The sequence below is a fragment of the Aethalodelphis obliquidens genome, unplaced genomic scaffold (genome assembly GCF_003676395.1).
Source record: "Aethalodelphis obliquidens isolate GAN/ISIS:26980383/991018 unplaced genomic scaffold, ASM367639v1 scaffold12, whole genome shotgun sequence".
NCBI lineage: Eukaryota > Metazoa > Chordata > Mammalia > Artiodactyla > Delphinidae > Aethalodelphis > Aethalodelphis obliquidens.
Window position 1 is genome coordinate 20,010,357 of NW_020837956.1, and position 25,576 is coordinate 20,035,932.

Below are 25,576 nucleotides of genomic sequence, written 5' to 3' on the forward strand. Positions count from 1 at the left end.
GTGTGTGTGTGTGTGTGTGTGTGTGTGTGTGTGTGTGTGTGTGTGTGCGCGCGTGTGTGCCTATGCAGATTTTTGACCTCTAGTAAAGCTGTGTGACCTTGACCTCTAAGTATGTGTTTCCTCATCTGGAAACGGAATTGCTAATACCTATGGGCCAGTCACAGGTCTAAGTACTTTCCACATATTGATGCATTTTATCCTCACCACAGCCCTATGGAGTTAGTACAATTATTATCCCCATTTTAGAGACAAGGAAGCCAAGGCACAGAAAGGTTAAGAAACTTGCTCGAGGGCACACAGTTCTTAAGTGTTACAGCTGAGATTCAGGCACAGGCCCTCTGGCCACGGAGTCCATGCTCTTAGGCAGTCTGCCTCCAAAGTCTCCTCTGAAATATGAATAACGCATCCGACCTCTAGCATACTCTGTGGTTGTGTTGAAATGCCTCACCTAAAACAGTCTTCTCTCTGCTACTTACAGAGAACATGCCTTAGTCACTTCACCTCTCCTGGTCTTAGTTTCCAAATGTTTAAAATGAGAGGTTGGACTAGGTGAGGGATGTAAGCAGGAGCCCCTAAGGTGTAAAGAATAAGCTGTTTTGTTTATTTGACTTAAACCAAGCGTCTGTCTTTAATTGGTATATGCTCCCCCTCTTCACTCTATAACCACCCCTTTCAGTAGTCTTACACCAGGCCCACTTTCCTTATTTTAATGAACTGTCTGGCATCCAAAGGCATCTGAGTTTGAGATCACTAATCCGACAACGCCTAAATCTACAAGTTTACAATTCTTTCACCTTCGCCTTTCTTCTCCCCCAATCCAACTTAAAGAACACTTTACCTGGGCCGTTTCTTGTGCAAAGGCTCTGAGCCTTGGCCCCTGCCTTTCACTGTTACGGAAGTCCTCTACTTGGCATGTCTGTTGGAGGTGAGCTGGTGTTCCTTCTTTTCTCCATGTGCCCTGAAAATGCTGATTTACATTTGCTTCTGGAAGGGAGACAGAGGAAGCTCATTTTAGAATGTAAGGTTAATCCAATTTCAGAGTCCACTGCACATGGAAAGATGATTTCTGTTATTTCCATTTAAACTGGTAGGTTTCCTCTTTTCAAACTTAGAACTTAATTGCTGGAAAAACAAAGGCCTTTTATTCTGCTTTATGAGCTTGTGTACCCCTATGTTGAATGTCTTCATTTCCTGTAGCAGGAATACAGTCAGTATTGATACAGTGGCTTTGAGGATTTGTACTGGGCTTTGCAAACATCCTTCGTAAGGCTGCTGGGAAGTAGGTGCCAGGTGTTGCTGACTAATGACTAGCATATTGCCTGACACACGTAATAGGCGCTCAGATATTGCTGAATATGGATAAATGAACGAGCAAATACTTTTTAGCAACTGGAGCCTAAGCTAATTAAATAACTCATTGAACCTCACTCAATTTATAGAAATGTTTTGTTTTTAGAATACTGTAGGGCTTATAGTTTTCACACATGTTCTCTAGAAATTAGTTTCCATATTTTTTTAAAGTTGAGGAAATGAGGCTTCAAGAGGTTAACTAACTTCAAAGTCACACTGTGATGTTCCTGTGACCTCAGGCTGTCATTGTCAAAAGACGATATCAAAAAATAGTTGTTGAAAAAAAATTTTGAAGTTGTGCAAGCTAAAGCTTTAGATACTAAAACAAACATGGCGGAAAAAAATCACTTACCATAAAAATCTGGAAATAGTACTATTACTTGTATAGTAATTCATAGTTTCTAGGGCATTTTCTCACGGACGATTTCATCTGACCCCCTGCAATTCTACTCCAGTGGGGTGAAATCGCCTCTCGCTTCAGGTTAGCTGACCATTAACAACAGGAACAGACTGCCCCAGATATTAACTTTTCCAAGGCAGGCCAGACTGGCACTTAAGAACTGAATATGCTGCATACTCCTGCCACCTACTGGTGCTTTTCTGGTAGCATGGGTTTCAGCTAATTTTATATTAACAAACGTTTTTTCTTCAGTGGGACCACTCGACTCTTTTACTCCTTATCACTCAAGTCCTTAAAAAGACCCCGCTGCCCCCATCTTTGAAACTCAATTTCTAAGGAGGCCACTCTGAAACAGGACCTAAGACTTTCTTAGGAAAGGGGTGGAAATACTTCTGACTCCTTTTGGCATACTGGCAGGTTTCAGAAATGTCTATGAGCACCTTCCAGTTGGCTTAGAGGCTGGAGGAAGGGAGGTGGCTTAGCCAGGGACAGAGAATACTCACGGATTTCACGCTTTCGTAGTATTGCCTCCACTTTGCCCAGTATTTTCTGGGAGGGCTACAGGTAGAGAGCGGGTCAGCTGAGAAGGTAGTGTGCCAGATGCTGACAGCTTACTCCATGGCACCCCAACAGTTAGTGGAAGAGGAATGAAATTCTGGGGGACAACTGAAGCCAACGTCCTGACTCAGGGGCACACCAGTGAAGTTTCTCAAACTGCACCAATCCCTGAAAACCTCTGGTCAATACCTTTTTTCAAAGCTGGGCTTTGCTCTGGATACAAGTTTTTAAAATTATTACACAAAATCTGTCTATGTACTTTACTAGAAATCCAGGGCTGAGAGATGACTTGTTCATCTTTAGGGGAAATTACCAGAGTAGGATTAAAATGAGATGATCTGGTATATAAATAGTTTCTCATAATTTTAGGGTTCTTTAAAAATTGAACTAACACTATTATAGCAGTAGTGTGAAATAGGCTGAGGCAAACACGGGAGAAAGAAAATTGGATGTGAAAAGTAACTAGTGGAATTTTAGTGGAAATCCTTGCAGGATTCTTTTCAAAAAGTAAATTTGTCTGACTGGGGAGAAAACTTGTATGCTTTTTTCTTTATCACTGAGGTTGTATTTAATGAACTTTTAACCTTCCCTTCCTTCTGCTCCATGTTAGGACAAAAATAGAAGCTCTGACAATTTCTGAAAGCAAAGTAAAATGTCTATTGTAGCAGATGATGAAAGCTTTCTTATGGTCAAAGGTCAAGACAGTAACATTTGATAAACAGCAGATTTCATGCCCTAATTCCCTTAAAGATTTAGCAGTACATATCAAGACCAGGAAGGATTTATAAAACTTTGAAAGCATTCTGGTCATTCTTTAATTTAGAGCAAAATTAAGTTGTGAAGTGTTGTTCAGGATTATTGAAAAAAAACAGTAGTTATTTCAAACATTTGCATGATACTTAACAGGTTTTTAGGCCATGTATTTCACTATATTCTAACCAGAATCATTTAAGATAGGGCTTGTTTTCATAATTCATACTTGAGAAAACTAAGGTTCAGAGGTTAAGTCACATACTTCCCAGTCACGCAGCTGATAAATCACAGCATTGAAGACAGGTCTTTATAAAGTCTAGTGATCTTTCTAGAAACTCTTCCCGAAACTTCTCCTCTCTTTAAACATCAGTTTATCTGACTATTGTACTTAACTGTTTAAAAGAGCCACTGTTTTTAAAAAGCAGGTGGAAATTAATCTGCTTTTTCTTAGTCATACTTCTAAGCCTGTGGGCCTCCTGTGATAAACACCTGCGTTTACCAGGTGGTAGCACACCAAAACTATACATTATTTTGTTTGAACAACCCTTTGAATAGTGATTCTCACATCTTAGCAATAGGTTATCTTTGCAGTTTTGTAAAAAATCTGATTTCTTGGCTCCACCTCAGGGACCAATCCAGTATAGTGGGAGGGAATGGAGACATAATTCACTGTTAACAAGCCTCCCAAAATGGTCAAATTGCAGATGATTTTAAAGAACATAAATATGGGCCTTCCCTGGTGGCACAGTGGTTAAGAATCCGCCTGCCAATGCTGGGGGCACGGGTTCGAGCCCTGGTCCAGGAAGATCCCACACGCCGCAGAGCAACTAAACCCGTGCGCCACAACTACTGAGCCTGCGCTCGAGAGCCTGCGAGTCACAATACTGAACCCGTGTGCCAGAACTACTGAAGCCTGCATGCCTAGAGCCCGTGCTCCACAACAGAAGCCACCGCAATGAGAAGCCCGTGCACCACGATGAAGAGCAGCCCCCGCTCGTCCCAACTAGAGAAAGCCCGCGTGCAGCAACGAAGACGCAACGCAGCCAAAAATAAATTAATTAATTAAAATAAATAAGTAAAGCAATGCCCAGGATCACAAAACCCTTAATGGTGCTTTGAAATGTATATTTTTTTGCCTTAATGTAGAAAAGTTTCAATTTGGGAAGTACCAATATTTTAAAATAAAGAAGCCATACAATTCATATCCAACTTAGGATGAGTATCCATGCTAATTTCTCCTCTTAGTTGTGCTTTATTTCTATAACAGATATCTTCTTATCATTGCAATGTGCTACCTTAAAAGGAGTTTTTCAGTTTAATCTTGCTCTATTCCCAATTCACACCTTTCCTAGATTAAGTTTTGGTTTTATATGGCTCCTCGTGGGAAACCAGTGTTAAAAAGTGACATGCAATTAATTAGTGGATCTGTTTGAACTGTGAGGTATTTTTAACTGTTGTAAAAATGAAATCCATAAACCTGTCTCTGAATATTGTACAGTTGGTAGTTTCCAAATCCTGCCTGATCAAAAATTACCTGTGGGGCTTCCCTGGTGGCGCAGAGGTTGAGGGTCCGCCTGCCGATGCAGGGGTCACGGGTTCAAGCCCCGGTCCGGGAAGATCCCACATGCCGCGGAGCGGCTAGGCCCGTGAGCCATGGCTGCTGAGCCTGCGCGTCTGGAGCCTGTACTCCGCAACGGGAGAGGCCACAACAGGGAGGGGCCCCGCCCCCCGAAAAAAAAAAAAAAAAAAAAAAAATTACCTGTGGACTGATTTAGGCCTGGGCTAGGGCCCAGACTCTACATTTAAACACCCCATATATGACTTTTATGAATAGGTATTGAAAACTGAAAATAGAAAACAGTTATGGTATTGCTATTTTTCTCCTCCAATCCCAAAGTAGCCACTCACAATTGTAACTTAAATCATTACATAATTACTAACAGATATTTAACTCAGAATATTCACTTTAGGACAGTCTCTGTACACATTTCAGTAAGCCACTCATTATACAGTATATTCACCTGTATTTGGTTAACTTTTCCTTCCCACAGCAAAATCATTCCCACTAGTGGTTTCCCATCTCAAGTGCACAGTGTGTTTGCTTTTCTGTAAACAATTCAATCTGACTGGATCCTCCATATTGCTATTTGTTTTTGTTTTTTTGCAAATGAAGTTTTTAAAAGGAAGGGTGTAGAGGAACTTGCTGCTATGGTACCTGGTGCAGCCACCTAAAAGTTAACCTAGTGCTATGACATTTTATTTGTTCATATATACTGAATTATAGGTGTCAGTGTCTGAGGTAAAAGTCATCTCAGAGAAGTTAATATTTGTAAATTCAGTATCTCCATGTGGAAATTAGGTAGAGTTACCTAAACCAGAATGTCACTTTATCACTGCCAACTGAAAAAGCTATAGCTACTCAAAGGTAAGATGTATGTGTTCATAGATAAAAACTAAGATGATTACTAGACAAGGATAGTGGAAAATAAGTAGCAGTTTTGCACCAATGCAAGACAAAATATACTTTATTGTGACAGCAAATGCACATAGTGCTATAGGTAAGGCATGCTACTAGGAATCTGCATATAATCAAAGGCTGGTATGAAAATGAATGGGAATCAGTGTTGTGTCTTAATGCATGAAGATTTAGTCCATGGTGAAGGAAAGAGAAGAATTTGTGTCCACATATCTCAAATGCAATATTATACACCTACCAAATCAGAGGCCTATGCCTCTAACCAAGAGCCCAAAGGCAAATAAGAGAAACTTAATCCTAACTGTACTCAGAAATCACATCTAGTATCAATAACAGAAAGATTTTGCTAACTAATTTGAGGCAAATTTCATCTCTAGACAAAGACCTAGAAATTGAGCAAACATCCATTCATTCATTTAGCCAATTTTAACGCCATTTATTCCACCAGAAATACTCGAATATCTAGAAATAGTTTGGATAGAGAAACATTTACATTTTAATACTTCATAATGTTGTAAATTTTGGGCTAAAATAACCCCCTGAGTCAAATTTGATCCCTTTCTATTTGAAGGGGCCAAGTAGAATTTCAATTTCAACAGCTAAACTTCTGAGGGAAGATCTGAGAAAATAATGCTAGAAGATCTAGTCCTTTGATGTAACTATCAGGCTCCACAGACTTGTCAAAATCAATGCAAAACTGAGGAGGATAGGTTGAAACACTTTGCAAAGCAGTAGTTTTAGATAGGCTGCTTCACTTCCCTCCTTTTAAAACAGATGCAGATGAAATGCTTTCTGCATGAATGCACACTGACATTCTGTTCAACTGTTTTCTAAATGCAATACTGTGGATTTAAACAGTATGCTTTAATTTAAACAAAGTAGAATCTTATACACAATTTAGCTTAAGAGATGAAAAGAAACACTACTATGAAAATTACTTAACAAATACCCTGCTCTTTTAAAAGGTGATTTTAAAAGCAACACAGGACCAAAAACATCCAACTATTACTTTATTTATATTACTATGCTTAAGTTACATGGAAAAGACAACCAAGCAGTTCTGCCCCATATCAGGAAAAGTTTCCAATCAACACCAATTATGTGGTGACAAGTAACTAGGAATGGTGACATCTTTGGGTCAAGACTGACAAGGAAGAATGGGCTCTGATGCTACGGTTCATCTCCAACAAGAATATGGCACAATGGCCAGCACAAGCCATACTAACACTGAACCTTTAGCGCTGGTCACAAATTCGGATCTCTTCTCTGAAGCTAGCAAATCAAGTGAAATAACTGGGTTTAAAAAAAAGTTTTAAAATGAAGCCCAAATAAATTTAAGAACCATGCTCTTGACACATTTTCCTTTCAAAATTTACATAAAACACTTTTTCACTCTAATGGTCCAGATATTTTTCCTCACATAGCCCACCATGTAGCTGCAGATAGACTATTCTGCCTCAAGATGTAAACATAGGGGGGAAAAAAATTAACGGCATCCGCATAATATTCTCTCTACACACTGCTGTTGGATGGAAAATAGAAAATTTAAAAAAAAAAAAAAGAAAGAAGGAAAGAAAGGTTCCATCATAGATTCTCACAACCTCTTGTTCCACAGTTCATGAATCCGACTCTGATGCTAAGGTGACAGTGTATGTAAGTAGATTTTTGTTTTCAGTGAAGAAGACCTGGGAAAAAGATGGATTTATCTCTTTTTCTTCAAGAGTTATCAGATGGTACATGCTCCTCAAAGCCCTCACTTTCTCGAACTAGCGCACGTTCTAGGATCACACGGCCTTCCTTATAACGCTGGCTGTCTTCAGTGGCAAACTCATAGATCCATCCCAGTTTGCTATTGCAGTTTTTGCAGCTCACATCTCGAACCATGTGGCGGCCAGTGAGCATGACCCGGTCTTGAACTTCACTGTACTGCAGGTTAACTACCTAAGAAACATGTGAAAACAAAATTGCAAAGCCATGTAAGTTATCTGCCAAAAATGGTACACAATATTTTTGTTGGTGCAAGAACAGTAACTTCAGAAAAACGAATAGCAGTTGTTACTTTAGTCAAACCTACAATACATTTCCCAAGAGCTATTTTTACAAACTGCTGGGACAGGTAAGCATCTGTACTCAACTGGACATCTAATGTAATCATGCATTATTGTATTAGTCTAAGTCACACTATTATACACGTTAGTTACACTTCTGTGTTATAGTGAAGAGTCCTTAACTTGGAGTCATAAAACGTAGGTCTGGGTCCAACTGTTATAATTCACCACTCAATGATCAGTACAACTATGGCTACCAATGCAAAAGAACCTAGTACGCAACAGGTACCCCATAAAAAGAAATTTGGCAGATTTGTTTCTGAAATTACATTTTATCTATAAAGAGACTGGGGTAGATTGCAATACACAGTTTTCAAGTGGGTTCAGAGAATCTGTGAAGAATTTCCAATGATTCTTAACACCCAATAATCTTCTACACTTTACTTTTCTGTAAAGAACCAGATAGTAAATATTTTTGGCTTTGACGGCTATATGGTCTTTGTTATAGCTATTTAGCTCTGCTGCTGTAGCACAAAAGCAACCATAGATAACACATAGAAGAATAAACATGGTTGTGCTTCATTAAACTGTACTTACAAAAACAGGCAGCTGGCCTGCCATGGTATACCGAAATAAAGAGCAAGGGGTATATACGCTATCAATTCTTTGAGAGAAAAAACTTATTTCTAAGTGGAACAGGGGAGTGTCCACTGGAGAGGTTTAAGTTGAACTTCTAAGAACAGGACCTTGGACTAGTTCTATTCCTTAGCGTAAAGTATTTGGAAATTCAAGTTTGCTGGCACACATTAGATTCCAGGAGGCAGAATCACATCAACCAATTTCAAAGCCAGCCAGAAATTAGAGAAGGAGGCAGACTATACACTAATGTGTAAGTCAGGAAGCGCTCTTCCTGTTAGCAAACCTCTTAGCCAAATCATAATCAGAAGGATGACTGGTAGGCATAAGTTAAAGCAAGGGTAGTTGGTTAGATGATCCTTATTCACTTGCACTGTCAAACTATGACAGCTTAATGCAGCTACCTCTCTATAAGGATAAATCCGTGATATGGGGGTATCTTGGCCCCTTCAATAGTCTGTGAAGTAACTACCAAATTCTTACACTGAATGTCTTCTGAAGCAACGGAGACCACCCTTCTTATTATAATACAATCTTTAAACTCTCAACAATCAGTTCTATAGAGCACAGCTCTCATTCTGACTCTTCCTGGCATCTCCATGCTCTGAGGGGTATTCTGGTACTGCTATCAAATATATCCACTGAACCCACTTAGGAAATGAAACTGGTTTTCCCCACCAACCTTGTTAAAAAGAAATGCTCTGCCAGTGGCGCCCGTGAATCGAGTGGAGATGAGTTCTGAGCGGTTGGTCAGGATCGTATCGCAGTTTGCACAGGAAAACAGACGGGTACCACCAATATGATCAAGGAAAATCCTGCCCATTTTTATAGCTGAAGTTCTAAAAACCTAGGAGCAAATGGAAAAGGACAAGAAACACATTATGATTTTTTGAAAAAATTTGTTAGTACCTACTTGGTGGTGTCATAGAGAACCATTTATATACACATACGTGATCTCTTTATAGTACTTAATACGTGAAATAGCTGACTCTGAACAAAAGGATCCAAAGTTCACACACTGAGGAAACAAATAGGCATACCCAAACTAAGAACATTTTAGAAGCAGTAAGTCAAGGAAGTAAACATGCTTAGGAAGGCCAAAGAATGGTATCACTTCTCTTTTGATGGGTATGAAAAAAACAGGAAGACAGTGGAATATCAAACTGAATGATGAGAAGCACAAGCAGAGAGGTGAGAAAAGAGGTTTAGCACAGGGTTAAGTATACATTCTGAGTATGTGTAATTTGAGAAAAGACTTGTGGGATGAGAGTGGGATGATCAGATAAGAGTAGAAAAAGGGGCGATCAGAAAACAAGAGGGTAGTCTGGTTCGAGAGCATGGGGGGCCTGGCTCTCTGGTCATCAGGTGCGTCAACAACCACGAAGGGGTGATGGCACTAACAGTAGTTAAGTTTGAGTCTGTGGAGCACTGTACTAGGATGCTTTACTTATTTCAAAATCATCACGACAACTCTGTGAAGTTATCGCCCCCATTTCAAAGATTACCCAAGGTTACTAACTGGTCAAAGGTTACACAGCTTTCAAGTACAGAAAATCGTGACGGGAATACGGCTCACCCAAGTCAAAGCCAAAATTTTTCCATTACTCTAACACAAGAAGAGGACACACAAGATGGTCTAGGCTGGCATAAGGCTAGTAAAACAAGAACAAAGAAGAAGGGAAAGATGAGCCGTCGTTATATAGCTTACTATTTTTAAGAAATCCTTCCAATTCAACAAATCACAGAAGTTCTGAAACATTGCAAAAAATCTCTGAATCCAACTTCTGAAACAAGGATAATCACACTCCAATATTTTAAAACTTAGGAGAGTTAATATATGCAACTCCTTAAATTCACTGCAATTAATCGCCTAAAACAGTATTTTTAAGATCTAGACATAGTCAAGAATACACTATAGCTTTTCATTTTAAAAAGCATTTATTCCTGCGTGTAGTGATCAGCTCCTATGTTTTAAATATTTAACATTATATGTCTTTAAAATGGCACGCAGAGCTAACACAGCTACCACTATGGAAAAGAAAAATCTAGAAGCCATGTGTAATCCACTGTCATCTTAAACTTGGGGAAATTCCATTACAAATTAAAAATTCCATTCCTTCTAACATCTGTCAACTTCCTCAGCCATTAGGCAGTTCTAATGTCATCAGAAATGTCATTATCACAAAGATAATTATGACTCCCATTACACATTATGATATGGGAGTTTAATAAAGAATGAAAAACAAATAGTGACTATAATTACAATGTATAGCTTGTAAAAGGAAAGCCAGTGCACTAACAAAAGTGTCAATGAGTAAACCCTGGGTAAAAACACAAGACTTATGAAATGACATTTAGCTTTCTGATTGTATTTCTGCAAAACGACAACAGAAGGTAAGACTTGCTGTCTATTGTTTCAGTCTCTAGGATAGCATTACTTTTCCCAGATGCCTAAGAACACATTATTTGTTATGCAAAGGTCAAAGGCTGCAAATCTGAGGCCTGCTGGCTGAATTCATTTGGTGGCAGAGGCATACAGCAGTGAACAAAACAACCCTTCCCTCACAAAACACTAGTGGACATGTTTAATCTGGAGCACAGTTTTTTACTTTTAATAAAAAACCGCTGAGAATCACTTAAAATTTGAGAGATTTCATTAAGAGCCTGTATTGGGCCTTTAAAAAAAACAAAAAACAATGGGGAGAGCTGGCAACACAGGGCATATATTCTCATAGGGCAACAACTGGCTAGAGGTGAGTGGTGGCTGCGACTCCCCAAGCTAGGCCATTTCATTTGCTTTGTGTCCATTCTGTGCCACAAAATTACTTCACCTGTTAAGACATTTGAGTTTATGACTCTTGATATAAATTAAGCATTCAACAACCCTGTGAGTAGTTGATTTTGGTCATCTTTCTTAATACCGGTCATTTAGAGAAAGGAATCAACAGCAGGGTTTTATAGTCTCACCTCTGAAGACATAGTCCTCAGAATCTATATTTCTCTGAAAACTAGTATTTGTGCAGTAATTTAGCCTCCAGCTTGGGCTTCTGGGAACTGTTACTTTCAAGCCAATTTTCCTTCAAACTTTTAAATACAATATTCATCTTGTAAGTTATTTCAACCATAATGCAAGAATAACTATATATTTTTGAATTGACTGTGACAGATACAATACTATTGAGGAAAATGTTCAGAACTTCAAAATGAACTCTCCTGATCCCTTCTACCTACATCTCTATCTTTGGTTCAGTATTACAACATAGCTGTGGCCATCTGCTTGCTACTGGATACATGCAAACTATTTCTAAATGGGGTAAATAGATTTAACATGCCTTCTCTTCCCTGCTTCAAATTCAGACTATTTTTAACTTTTACCCAGCTATTTTTTACTGGATTCAGTTACATGATTCATTACCAAGACTAAAAATATCTGTACAGAATCACTATTCCCAGTTGCAGTTGCCATTTGGAGAGTTCTATATATGTATATAAAACTGTAAAATGTAGTTCTAATTTGCCAAAAGAGAGAAGCCTGAATGCCATGGAATCCAGCAGAAGCAAACAAAACACCACTTGCTGTTGAAGGTCTCTGGGACATAGAAAAACCTTCGCAGGCCATTGGGTCCCAGGTGTTAGGCTTTAGCTTCGCTGCGCTAGGAGTGCAACCTAGTGCTCACTTCCCCTGTGCACATTCGGGAGGACTGACGTCAAGCAGACTGCCACTTCATTACAGAAGGGAGAAGGTTATTAAAAAGCTAACACATAACACCTGAATCAGGTTTCTCTGGACCTGGACAATATATTGAACTCTGTCTTAGACTTAATAATATGGGACACTGCATTTGGTACTTTACATATCACATTTAATCTTGACAATTTCTAAAGTAGATATTATCCTAATTTTGTAGAGGAAGAAATAAAGACTGTGACTTTATGAAACCATCCAAACTGGGATGTGAACTAAATTCTGCTCCAGTTCTTTTCACCCCACTTACTCTCTAGTGACCAGAAGAGACAGCCAGATTCAGTCCTTCTCCCTCAGATTTATCATGCACCCCTCCTGTCTCCATGCTGAACCTGCTATATTCCCTAACTTTGTTGATGGCAACTCCAATCACTCTCCTAAACTAGAAACCCTGGCAACTTCTTTAAGAAACTGCAAAATTGACAATACCTCCGCGATCGCTTTTCGAGGTCTTTCCTCCCCCTCCCTCATCAATGTCTTAGTTCAAATTCTCATCACTTCTAGATAAACCTCTTGTGGTCAGGGAGTGTGCATTAGTAAATGCAATATACATTCACAGGTGCCACTACATTTATGCTAAATTAGATAGTGCTACAAAAGGTACTTCAGCCTTACTTACAAAAGACATGGACTTCAGCCACCCCTTTCTAAGAGCTTATACAGACCACTCCTCTACAAACTTTGAAACTTTTTATCTGACAGGATAGAATATAGCTGATTCTTTAAAAACAATTTTCTTAAAGGAATAATTTACATAACATAAAATTTGGCCATTGTAAGTGTACAAATGAATGACTTTTAGTAAATTTACAAAGTTGTGCTACCATCACCACAAACCCTTTAGCTTTAGAATATTTCCATCACCTCCCCCAAATCCCCACAAACCCTTCTTCAGTCAATCTCCAGCCACAGGCAACCAATGATCTACCTTCTGACTGTTTTTACATCTAAATTATTTCCCAGATATGCTAATCACCTTGCTTGGATTTAGAAGAGTACCAAATATCTTCAGTCACATATCTCTAAAATATCTTAAGAATGAATTGCTTTCACAGATGACTAATGTTCTCTGTATTGATTCTGGGGGCACTTACTGTGTCCCTAAGTAATAAAATGTGTGTTATGGTATCAGTGTTGAAGTTCAAGTTTATAACCAAAATTAGCCCCAAACTCATCATTAATTAAAGCTTTAAGACGCTCTCTTCCTTTTTAGCATTTCAAGTAAAAAAGAATCTAATAATCTTAATTTTTATAAGTGCCATTCCCCAAATAATTTAATAAATAAGGTCTCTTGGGTACTAGATTTTCTTTGCTGTAGGTTATTGAAACCTTAAAAGGTGGAAGTAAGAAAATTATCAAATTTGAGTGTTTAACTGGAAGCCTAACATCAGTTCATTTGAAATTACTGGAAACAGTAAGGTGTCAGGTTGAAAATATAAGTGAAATTCACACATGATATGTTGATATTTTAGTAATTGATTTCAATTTCCTCCCTCTTCAATAAATAGAATTTAGCTACCTAGAATTTTCAATTTCTATTTTAATAGGAGACTCCAGTGAAGCAATACATTAAGACCTTTACCTTTTTACAGTTTTTTAAATTTATAGGATTTATAGAATCTAAGAGAAAAAATAGTTTTTCTCTTTCAGAAATCCATGAAAGACAGTCTCCAGGAATGTATTATTTTAAAAATTAAGACATTATGGACTATATAATTTCCAGGTCAATAAAACAATTTTCTAAAAAAAGGTTTTTTGATTTAGTTTTTTAGAGCAGTTTTAGGTCCACAGCAGCAAAATAAGGCAGAGATTTTCCACATGCTCCCTGCCCCAACAAATACATACCCTCCCTCATTATCAACATCCTTCACCAGAGTGGTACATTTGTGACAACTAATGAACCTATAATGACACATCATAACCACCCAAAGTCCATAGTTTTTTAGGGATCACTCTCAGTGTTGTACATCTTATGGGTTTAAACAAATGTATAATGACATATATCCATCATTATGTTATCACTGTTTTAAAAATTCTCTGGGCTCTATTCATCCCTCCCTCTACCACCAACCCCTGATCTCCTTACTCTCTCCATAGTTCTTCCTCTTCCAGAATGTCATACAGTTGGAATCATACAGTATATAGTCTTTCCAGATTGGCTTCTTTTTCTTACCAATATGTACTTAAGGTTCCTCCAAGTCTTTCCATGGCTTCATGGCTCATTTCTTTTCAGTGTTGAATACTATTCAACTGTCTGGATGTACCAGTGTATTTATCCATTCACCTACTGAAGGACACTATGGTTGCTTCAAAGTTTTGACAATTATGACTAAAGCTGCTATATATATCCCCATGCAGGTTTTTGTGTGGACATAAGTTTTCCATTGGGTAAACGTCGAAGAGTGTCACTGCTGGATTATATGGTATGTTTAGTTTTTTAAGAAACCACCACACTGTCTTCCAAAGTGGCTGTACCATTTTGCATTCCCACTAGGAATGAATGAGCTCTACAACCTCACCAGCATTTTGTGGCGTCAGTATTCTGGATTTTGGCCATTCTAATAGGTGTGTAGTGGCATCCCACTGTTTTAACTTACATTTCCCTGATGACGTATGATGTGGAGCATCTTTTCATGTGCTATTTGCCATCTGTGTATGTTCTTTGGTGAAGCATCTGTTAAGGTCCTTGGCGCAGTTTTTTTTTTTTTTTTTTTTTTGCTGTACACAGGCCTCTCACTGTTGTGGCCTCTCCCGTTGCGGAGCACAGGCTCCAGACACGCAGGCTCAGCGGCCATGGCTCACGGGCCCAGCCACTCCGCGGCATGTGGGATCTTCCCGGACCGGGGCACAAACCCGTGTCCCCTGCATCGGCAGGCGGACTCTCAACCACTGCGCCACCAGGGAAGCCCTTGGCCCAGTTTTTAATTGGGTTGTTTTGTTACTGTTGAGTTTTAAGAGTCCTTTGTATATTTTGGGTAACAGTCCTTTATCAGATATGTCTTTTGCAAATATTTCTTTCAGTCTGTGGCTTGTCTTTTCATTCTCTTAACATTGCCCTCCACAGAGCAGACTTTTTCATAGTAATGAAGTCCAGCTTGTCAATTATCTATTTTCATGGGTCATGCCTTTGGTGTTGTATTTAAAAAGTCATTGCCATTCTCAAGGTCATCTAGGTTTTCTCCTATATTATCTTCTAAGAGTTCTATAGTTTTGCATTTTACATTTAGGTCTGTGATCCACTTTTGAGTTATTTTTTGTGAGTGGGGGTGTAAGGTCTGTGTCTACATTCACTTTTTTGCATGTGAATGTCCAGTTGTTCCAGCACATTTAAGGTTATCTTTGCTCCACTGTACTGCCTTTGGTCCTCTGTTAAAGATCAGCTGACCACATTTATGTGGACCTATTTCTGGGCTCTCTATTCTATTCCATTGATCTATTTGTCTGTTCTTTCACCAATACCATACTGTCTTGATTACTGTAGATATATATTAAGTCTTGAAGTTGGGTAGTGTCAGTCTTCTGACTTTATTCTCCTCCTTCAATACTGTGTTGGCTATTCTGGGTCTTTTGCCTCTTTATAGAAACTTTAGAAAAAATTTGTTAATATTCACAAAGTAACTTGTTCGAATTTTGACTGAGACTGCGTTGAATCTACAGAACAAGTTGAGAAGAAATGACATCTTGACAACATTGAGTATTCCTATCCATGAACACGGAATCTCTCTCCATTCATTTGGTTCTTGTTGATTTCATTCATCAGAGTTTTGTATTTTTCCTCATATAGATCCTATACACATTGTTAGATTTGTACCTAAGTATTTCTTTGGGGGGGGGCGGGCGTGCTAATGTAAATGGTACTGTGTTAATTTCAAATTCCACTTGTTCACCACTGGTACTGATTTATACACACCACACACACATACACACTAACAAATATCCTGTTCATTAGTCTGGTTCATTGCTGAATATATTCTTTAAAAGCAGGGGTCAGCAAACGAAGATCTACAGACAAAATTCAGCTCACCACCTATTTTCATATGACCCAAAAGCTAAGAATGCTTTTTACACTTTAAAATGGTTGGGAAAAAAACACTGAAAGAATATTTTGTGACATGAAAATTACATGAAATTCAAATCTCAGTGACCATAAATAAAGTTTTATTGGGACAGAGCCATACCCATTTGTTTATACTTAGCTGCTCTCTCACTACAATGGCAGAATTTGAGTATTTGCTACTTAAACCTTATGGGCTGCAAAGTTCACAATATTCACTATCTGGCCCTTGACAGAAAGTGTGCTGACCCTTGCTGAAAAAATTGTTTGGAGAGCAGAAGAGCTTTTCATTTAAAAAGCAGACAGTCTTTCTCAGAAAAAAAGGAAACTTGATTGGCATTCAGGTTTAAGGATCAACAGGAGTATCCAACAAAATCAATTTAATCCCACTCCCCTCTTCTTCATGGATTTTCTAACTAAAGTCCTTAACTTTCTGTAGTAAATTCAGCATGTTGAAGATCAACAATACAAAGATTATAAAAATAGATAGTATACCCAGCTGCTGCCTCCTTCTCTCTCCACCCCTAGGATTTAAACAATGTAGCTCAAATACTTGAACTCAGGGTTCAAATCTCAGCTCTGCCGCTTAAAAGTTGCATAAACTTTGGGTAAGGTATCCTCACCTCAGTTTCTTCATCTATAAAACGGTGACAGCAGTACCCATCTCTGAGTTGTGAAAATTAAATGGCGATAATACATTTTGAGAACAGTGCCTGGCACACAATAAATGCTAAATAAAGATAAATCTAGTAAAATTAGATTATCTTCTTCAACATTCTCCACCTGAACTTCCCCCTCCAATTACAGATGAAGAAAGCAAGGCTCAGAAAGGATATGAAACAAACAATATTAACTGGCTTCATTTCCTGTTAATCACTGCAAAGCTAAGTGACCAGGTGACAGAAATTACATGCAGGAGGAAAGTTAGAAACCTTGTGAAGCATCTCAAATTCTCAGTATCATAATTCTAGGTCTTAAAATAGGCACTTGCCCTCCCTGTAACTAATAATCCAGTTGGGACTCAACCCTGGCAAGTAGAATTCACAGGAGGAGGAATCACACTTTCCAGCCCTAAAAATACCAGGGAGGCATCTCTAAGAACCCTCTGGTGGGAAAACACCCAATCCACAGATAGACTTTTCCTTTGTAAAAGAATTATTTCCTCAGGGCATTTCCACAGACCACAAAACACACACTCTACCCAACTCTAGCTATCATTGGACAGGTAAGAGGAGTTTTTCCACTGCACTAGGAGGTGGTGGGCAAATACAAGACACAAAAACTCTCTCCTGCAGGGAACTGAGTGTGCAGGAGCCTAGTGCAGAAAGGGTTAAAGGAATCTGCCCTTCCAGGAAAGGCTGTGTTTTGCAATGGTTTGGCTAAAATGGAAACATGCGGGAGCAAGCTTGTATATCTGGTTTTCAGTCTCTTCCCTCTCCAAAAAGGGAAGGAACAAAACTCAAAGGACTTTTAACAGTGCTGGGCTGATTACTATAATTAGCATCTAACTCTACTGTTATCTCATCAACTATTTCATACCAATTTGTGATGAAGTTCTATTGAAAACCTACAAGAGAAAATAATAAATTTAGTTTGATCCACAAAACCAATTTTCCAATTTTTTTTTTTTTTTTTACAAAATGTTCACCAAGCCAAGGTTTCGGTGACACAAGAAAGCTATGCTTTCCTCTTGTTCTCTTGCAATATCTGACCAGTTTACTTTGCTGTTTCAAATGATGTTCTAGTTGTGGAATCAGGTCTTCATTTTTTTTTTTTTTTTTGCAGTAAGCGGGCCTCTCACTGTTGCGGCCTCTCCCGTTGCGGAGCACAGGCTCTGGACGCGCAGGCTCAGCAGCCATGACTCACGGGCCCAGCCGCTCTGCAGCATGTGGGATCTTCCCGGACCGGGGCACGAACCTGTGTCCCCTGCATCGGCAGATGGACTCTCAACCACTGCGCGCCACCAGGGAAGCCCTCAGATCTTCATTTGACAGTAACTTTTATATTTTTGTTCTTGCCTGCTAATAATGCCTTTGTTGTTGTTAAATGTTTTCCAAGTTCACTGTTTCTATAATTCTTATTGTTCAGTTATCTCCAGAAAATAAGACTAGTCATGTAACTCAGTGAGTCAGCTAAACAATCTGAGTTGGTAATCGCCCCAAAACAGCTTTTGGCAAGACAAATTCAAGATCTCTCATTTGCTGTGATGCAATACCATGAGTCAAAAAAGCCTCTAATTGGATGGACTGGAGTACAATTTAACTCTCTGGTTTCCTGATTCAGGTGTCAAGTAGCAAGTTTCATGTCACACCTAAGGTTCAGTTCCTACACCACCAAGACATTACTACACAGGATTATCAGAGAAACTGATATTGGTTTATATAGCCATTTAGGCACTATGAAACCTAAAGTGATAATCTGGACAGGATTATACTTGGTAGGACTATCTTCACATCTTAATATTTAGGATTAGCCTCATGTCTCATGGACTGTTTTTTTGGAGGGTAGTAGCTAATTTAATCTCATTTTTAGACTTAATTTTGGCCTTATTTCCGTTCCTTTTTAATTTTCTAAACCTTTTTTTCTTTCCTACCACTTAAATAGAGCAAAAGAAAAGGCAACTAAGTCTAGGGAAAGGTCCTCAATGATCCAGCCAGATTATTTTAGAAGCAGCAACATGTATTTTACATGTTAAAATCCAATTTAGTGTCCCTGTATAGAGTTAAATAACTTACTTAAGCACATTTCATCAACACCCTCTCCTATAGATAAGATGGCTGCCAGAAATAAACTTAAAAAAGAAACAAAAAAAGCCAAACAGTAAGCCTGTATTGGGCACTGAGCTGGGTGAGAATGTGATAAAGGCAGACATTGGTTCTTTCCAAGGAGCGTGATATTTTACCTGGTATTCCAGTACAAAGCCAGAAAGATAATGGCATATGTGGAAAATACTTTGTGTGCCAAATTCCACAAGCTCTACCTTCTCACTATCTATAAAGGCTCTGGGCCTCTTTTTTTCCTCCTAGGCCTCTGTTTGCCCAATAGCATCCCAAAGCCTCTTCATTTTCTAGGTCTAATTAATATCAATCCACTCTAGGATGCTTCACTCTTCTCACTGCCCCATTTTTGAACTTCTACAACATCATTTCATAACTTACTAATATTTAACTGCGTACTGTTACCCAATTTCATTTGCCTATGCCTTTTTACTAAAAACTGTGCGTTTCTAAAGAAAAGATCATAAATTATTTGCAATTTCCTTCTTACCTAACATAGCGCGAGTATGCAATAAACTTTTAGGGAAAGATTCCACCAAGACGCTTCACATCTGGCACAAATATGTACCCTGGACACACTTCATGCATTTTGGTTCGTCTTTTGTTGGAACACAGCTGCAACACTGCATATGCAACTGTGCAAGATTAGCTAATACCCTATTGCCCCCAGTTACTTCAGCAGCAAGTCTAATTTCCCCAAAACACAAGGTTAGCCTGAGGTTACTTCAGGTTTTCCATCTGTCAAGGAGATCTGAAATAAAAATCCTCAGATTACCAACAGGGCTCTGTAAACAGAAAAAATTTAAAAATAAATGAGCTGTACACCTTCCCAGACTCTCCGCGCAAGGGGAGATTAATCGGTGTCGGGATTAAACAGATCTTTGTAGTATTCCAATTTTCCAACTCCCGCTGTCCGGAATACTCATTGTCCTACCTACGACTGCAGAAAAAGGGGTGACCAGGGTGCGCATACGCCCCACCGACAAGGAAAGCAAGGATGCTGTTCGCGTGGGGCAGCAGGCGGCCGCGCGACACCCCGCGCCGGTGAGCACCGCCGCAGCCACCCACGCCCCGCGGCCCAGGCTAGCCCCAGCTGATTGCGGGCACGTGACGCCGCGGGCCAATCGGGAGGGGCCGGGGCCCGAGCGCGGCGCGGCCGGGCCTCCTCCGGCACAACAAACACGGGCCGGAAACAGCTGAGCGGGCGGCCCCGCGGCCCCGGCCGCCCAGCAGTTGCGCCACGCCCTCCGTCAAGCGTACCCCTCCCTCGGCCCGGGGATCTCCTGGGGTGCAAGAAGGCAGGGTGGCGGGCATCCAGCCTTTGGGGGGCAGCAAACAAAAGCCAACGCCGACCCCCGCTCATGGCCAGTGCCAACCGAAAGGGGATGTGGCCCCTTTGAAGGACAGGCCACGCCGTGGCGTTATTAACGCCGCACATCTCGGAGTCGAGTTCGGACTTCACCTCGGGGCCGTGGGCGCAGGCCCCGGCGGAGACCGCGGCGGCGCGGAGTCCGGGGCGCGCCCCCGACACTGCGGCGGGGACGCGGCCCGTGGGGGCGGGGCAGCCCAGGCGACGGGGTCGCTGGCCAAACTGCCCGCGGAGGGGCGCCGGAAGCCCCGGCCGCGACGTGCAGGGCCTTAGAGGCTGCGCCGGGGCGGGAGGGCGCGGGCGCCGAGATGGAGGTCGCGTCCGTTGCGGTTGCGCCGGTTGCCCCGGTTGCGCGGCGGGGGCGGGCTGACGGCGGCCGCCGCGCCTGGGCCTCACAAAGAGGAAACAGGCCAGCTCGTCAGCCCGCAGCCCCGGCACCGGAGCCCGCCCAGAGGGGCGGGGGTCGGCCGCGCTGGGACCCCGGAGGGAGCGCGGGGAGGAAAAGGCACTTCCTGCCTGGGCCTCCCGCCCCGGGCCGATCCCGAGTGTTTCGAAGCCGCTGACCCGGAGGGGCGCCTCAGCCCCCCTCAGGCCCCGAATCCAGCCCCCGACCGCCGCACTCACCCCGAGCGGCTGTAAGATCCACGGCCGCCAGCGGCTCTTCGGTCCTCAGCTGAAACGAAGCCCCCTCAGCCAGCGGAGTCTCCAGGTTTAGTCAGGCCCTGGCCTTGGCCCCGCCTCTCCCTGGTTGGGCCTCAGCGTCAATCACCCGGCGTAGCCCCGCCCCTCGAACAGTCGGCTCTCCCGGTTGGCCCAGAACGCCCATCATTTCTAGACCCCGCCCTCTCCCCGGCACCCTGCCCTTTCCGCTGGGCCCCGCCCCTTCTCTGGCTCACCCTCCCCCACTCCCGCTCCCCTTGGCGTCGCGGCCCGCCCCTCCCAGAAGCCGCAGACCCAGGGCAATCTCCCTGCAGCTCGCCCCGCCCCTGACCCAACGCCCGGGACTCGGACAGCCAATCAAAGAGGCTAACTCTGCCCCCTCTCCAGACGCAGCCAATGTGGAGAGACCTGAGATCCACCCCCTTCCCAGCTGAGAGCACACAACACAGCGTCCACGTGAGTCAGCTTCTTAAAGGAGACTGCCCGGCCTTTCTAATTGCTGCAGCTGAGAGACATTGCGCGTTATCAGCGTCACCAGGTGGTGGCTAGGGCCTAGTTTCCTGAGGCCCAGTGATGAAAACAACAGGCAGTTTTTCTAGGTAAAGCAGGTGCCTGGATAGTTTAAATGCACCGTGTAATTAATTTCTTTGAGATTGTTTACTCTTGCCCCTCCTTACAGTAGGCCACCTTTTATTTACAAACCCCAAACCCTTTGAGTCTGGGCATATAGGAACAACTGGAGAAAGCATTTTTCAGGTGTGGCCGAACTTTATTTACAACTGCCTGAGTTCTTTCTTGGTAGTGGAAGTGTTTATCAAAAAGATGAGAAAATTCAGAGTCTTCTACATGAAGATTTTTTTGCCTCAGAGAGTCTGAGATTTGTTTGTTGAAAAGGGTAGCTATTCCCTTAATCCTCATCAACGCTTAAAATGGAAGATTTTGCGTCTCATTAAATTAGAATTTCCCAGGTAATTACATTAATGGTCTTTGGATTAATGGATAAAGTAGAAATGTTTGACGATAAAGTAGAAATGTTTGACGATGCCTCTTTCTCAGGTAAAAAATAAAGACTAACATTTGAGACTAACCTGCAAGGTGCTTAAAGCTGTCTTTAGTGGGATAGAGGTTTCGGAGCAAATCGTAGCATTTGACTCCTCACCAACCCCAAACTCACCAGTATTTTCATTCAGGGCAGATAAAAACCTGGATTATCTTTTGATAAGCGAGTTTTCCAAGAGATGAGGAAATTTAAAACTTTTTAAAAGTTTTTTTTCTCATTATTCATTTGTTTTTACTTAGTTTTAATTACAAAATCAATACATGTTCATTGTAGGAAGGTCATACAGTCTCATTTCATAACAGAGACTGTCCTCTGCTTACAGCTTCATGTGTTTTTTCCTATTCTTCCTGAAAGGAACGTGCATCTCTTATTCCTCAATTTGCTTTTTTCACTCAATATGTTATGGCCATCCTTCCATGTCAAATATATCTTTTATCTACAAATTTACCTTTGTCTCCATAGTTTTTTATAATAGGACTTCATCTTTTATTAAGCATTACTTTTTCTACTAACAGACATGAGGTTGCCTTCAATCTTTTGCTATTAAAAATATATTTTTTAGAAACTTGTATTCGTTGATAAAATATTGGTCAAATATTTCTGAATATAATCGTTTGAAAAGGGCATACAATGCCTAAACCCCAAGGAATGAGTTTTTCTCAAAGTGAACACTTTAAGTACCAGCAAAAAACAATGGGAAAGATATTTATTCATTTAACAAATACATATAAAGCACTTACTGTTCCAAGTGCTTTAAAATTATTAACTCACTTTTCATAATAACCCAGTGAGGTAAGTACTGCTATCATTCCTATTTTACAGCTAAATAAACAGAGGCATATTGATTAACTAACTTGTCCAAGATCACCCAATAGAGGTATTGAATACAACATTTGTAAACTTGTAAAAGAATGATTAAAACCATATTTTAGAAAGATAAATCTAGGTGTTGGTGTTGTGCAGAGTTAGGATCCACATATGAGGAAAGGTGGGCAGATAGGAATGGAATGGAAGGGGTAGGTTTAACATTAACAAGAATGGCTATACAGAACTGACTGATTCTATGTAGGTGGGCTAAGAAGAGAGAATTTTCAAAGATAAACCAGAGGTTTTATCCTAGGTGATTGGTAGGGTGATGACTTCCTATTGCTAGGTATAGGGTGGTTGAGAAAGTTGATTTGGGGTGAAAGCTGATGGGTCTGGGATGATGGTGGCATGCCCATTAGAAATAAAGAATTTACTGTTGAAGATAACAAATATGGAAGAGAAATAAAAAGAAAGTTTGAGAGATTTGATATTTCATCTTGTTTGATTTGTGTTATACCTATTAATTTAATTTGGAATAAATTTGCACTTTATAATATTGAGACTTTCCCACCAAGAATATGGTATGTTTCTCCATTTATTCAAGTGTTCTTTTATGTCTTCCAGTGAAATGTCATGATATATCTGTCTTCCTTTAGGTTGCTTCTATCTTCTTAGAGTTATATTTAGGTATTGTATATTTTCTGGGGATATTATGGACTGAGTTATGCCCCCTTGATTCGTATGTTGCAGTCCTAAGTCCCAGTACCTCAGAATGTGGCTGTATATTGAGATAAGGCTTTTAAAGAGGTGATTAAATTGAAATGAGGTTCTTAGGGTTGAGCCCTAGAACAATCTGACTGGCATCCTTGTAAAAAGAGGAGACTGGGATATACAAGGGATGTGTGTGCACAGAGAGAAGATGGCCACCTGCAAACCAAGGAGAGAGGCCTCGCTAGAAACCAAACCTGCTGACTGTTTGATCTTGGAATTCCAGCCTCCAGAACTGTGAGAAATCAGTTTCTGTTACTTAAGCCACACAGTCTGTGGTATTTCATTGTGGCAGCCCTAGCAAACTAATAGAGGGGGTTACTGTGAATAGAAACTTCTCCTATCATATAACTCTAACTGGTTGGTTGTTATTTTGTAGGAAAGATAACGATTTTATAGTTTACTTTCCTGAATTTTCTGGATAGAAAATTCCTCTGCCTGCAAATGATCATAATTTTGCCTACGTCTTTCTAGTCATTTTGCCTTTTATTTCTGTTTAAATATCCTTGTACATATATCTTTGAGTACATGTGTGAATATTTCTGTCAAACAAATTCCTAGAAGTTATCGATAGTTTGTAAGGTTTCTTTTTTTAAAATGGGTATGCAATTTTATCAAATACCTTTTTAGTGTCTTTTGAGATAAACATTTCCCCCTTTATTCCTTTATGTGATGTATTACAATAACCCATCTCCAACATTAAACCAGATTTACATTTCTTGAATAAAAGTTCCTTCATCACTTGACATATGCTAACTCTGACATTCTTCAAGTCCATAAAATAAGAAACAGGAATATACCAACATACACCAACATACCATGGTGTTTTATCCTGGTTGCTGATTATACTTTCTGGCCTAAACTGTCTGATATCCCCCCAGATGGGTGATTCAATATAACTACAAACCCTGGGTCAGGCTTTCAGAATGCCCTTCTGTTGCTGTTTCCTTGGACCCCTCCTCTGTGTGCCTTCTCTTGCTTTAAAGGACTCACACTGGCGCTGCTGCTTTAGAGGTAAGACCACCTTTCAAGTGTGTGCTTCATGAGCAATTAGCTATGAGCCTCCCCACACTTCCCATGGCCTATGAAACCTCCTTGCTTCCCAAACTTGAAACATGTGGGCCTCCACCCACCTGTCTCACTCTGCAGATACTCATGTCTCATAATTTAAAGTGAGATGAAGACTGTTGGAAATGAGCTACTTCAAAGTTTCTCTACTTGATGTTTTTTCCTACATCACCTATTTTCTTGGCACTTTCTCCTGTGTTGGATGAAAAACAACCTTTCTTCTTTTCCAGGGTCTGATGGACACCTATACCTGGATAAAACTCTGAATCTTGAAGCTCAGTTTGTTCTAAACAGAACCCACATTTCCTCTCTCAACAGCAGAGACAAACAACAATTTCCTTAGGCCTAGGATTGTCACTCCCTTCTCGTGTCTGTTAATGGACCCCAATCCCCCAATCCCCCATGACTTCATCAATTGCTGCAAGTATTCTTTGGACTCTACATACAAGTGACCTGTCCTCACACCTAACACTATAGTTTAGACCCATGTAACTTCTTACAATAACCCCTTTATCTTTTCCCTTGCTTTATATTGACATGACATGCATTTGCTGCCCACCCCGCCCCCGCCATCCTGCTTCCTGCAAAGTTGCCTGGACCACAAGGACCAGGATTCCATCCTAGGGAAAGGAACCTGGATCCTGAATGCTGTGTAGCGTAGAGTTGACATACTAGCCTAGGACTGTATGGTTTTCACTTTAACCTAAACTTATGAGAACTCTGGGTAATTTAAACAAAATAGCTCCTTTGGGAAGAAACAGATATATGTAAATACAATTTCAGATTAGTAGTTAACATAAAAAATATATAACTTATTCTGAGTTACAGTCCTGCCACTTTACTAAAAGCTGTCTCAAATGTCACTGATCGTAAAATACTTCTTTTTTGTATTTGAAATCATCAGCCAAACATCCATTCTTCAGAATTTTTATCCTTTTGGCTTTGGCAGTAAAGTAGTCACCTGTGGTAGACAGAATAATGACACCTTTTGCCCCACGGAGTTATCTGTGTTCTAATGTGTGGAACCTGTGTATGTTACCTTACGTA

The 25,576-nt window shown here is 40.6% G+C and overlaps 1 protein-coding gene and 1 long non-coding RNA gene across 3 annotated transcripts in view; both read right to left on the minus strand.

Annotated features, from left to right (window-relative positions):
* LOC113623881 (uncharacterized) overlaps positions 1 to 3,861 on the minus strand; it is a 14,376-nt gene extending 10,515 nt beyond the window's left edge. Inside the window, exon 1 of the long non-coding RNA XR_003434106.1 lies at positions 839 to 3,861. This is a non-coding gene — a long non-coding RNA (uncharacterized LOC113623881). The remainder of the gene's footprint in view (positions 1 to 838) is intronic.
* Positions 3,862 to 5,568: 1,707 nt separating this feature from the next.
* Positions 5,569 to 20,966, minus strand: YPEL5 (yippee like 5). 2 transcript variants are annotated; one of them, XM_027113473.1, is made up of 3 exons: positions 20,791 to 20,966; positions 8,904 to 9,068; positions 5,569 to 7,478 (listed from the first exon to the last, which is right to left on the minus strand). In XM_027113473.1, the coding sequence occupies exons 2-3, from the start codon at positions 9,042 to 9,044 to the stop codon at positions 7,254 to 7,256; spliced, it is 366 nt and encodes a 121-aa protein (XP_026969274.1). In that variant the 5' UTR covers positions 9,045 to 9,068; positions 20,791 to 20,966; the 3' UTR covers positions 5,569 to 7,253. The 2 variants fall into 2 exon arrangements, with proteins under 2 accessions (XP_026969274.1, XP_026969276.1); XM_027113475.1 differs by lacking the exon at positions 20,791 to 20,966 and adding an exon at positions 19,288 to 19,548.
* Between the last annotated feature and the right edge of the window lie 4,610 nt (positions 20,967 to 25,576).

What these genes read in the sequence shown, in the direction of transcription:
- YPEL5 (XM_027113473.1), bottom strand. Translation starts at nt 9,044, where the DNA reads ATGGGCAGGATTTTCCTTGATCATATTGGTGGTACCCGTCTGTTTTCC. An exon ending in GAGCATTTCTTTTTAACAAG is followed by an intron (nt 7,479 to 8,903) that starts GTTGGTGGGGAA and finishes CATGTTTCTTAG; the next exon opens with GTAGTTAACCTGCAGTACAG.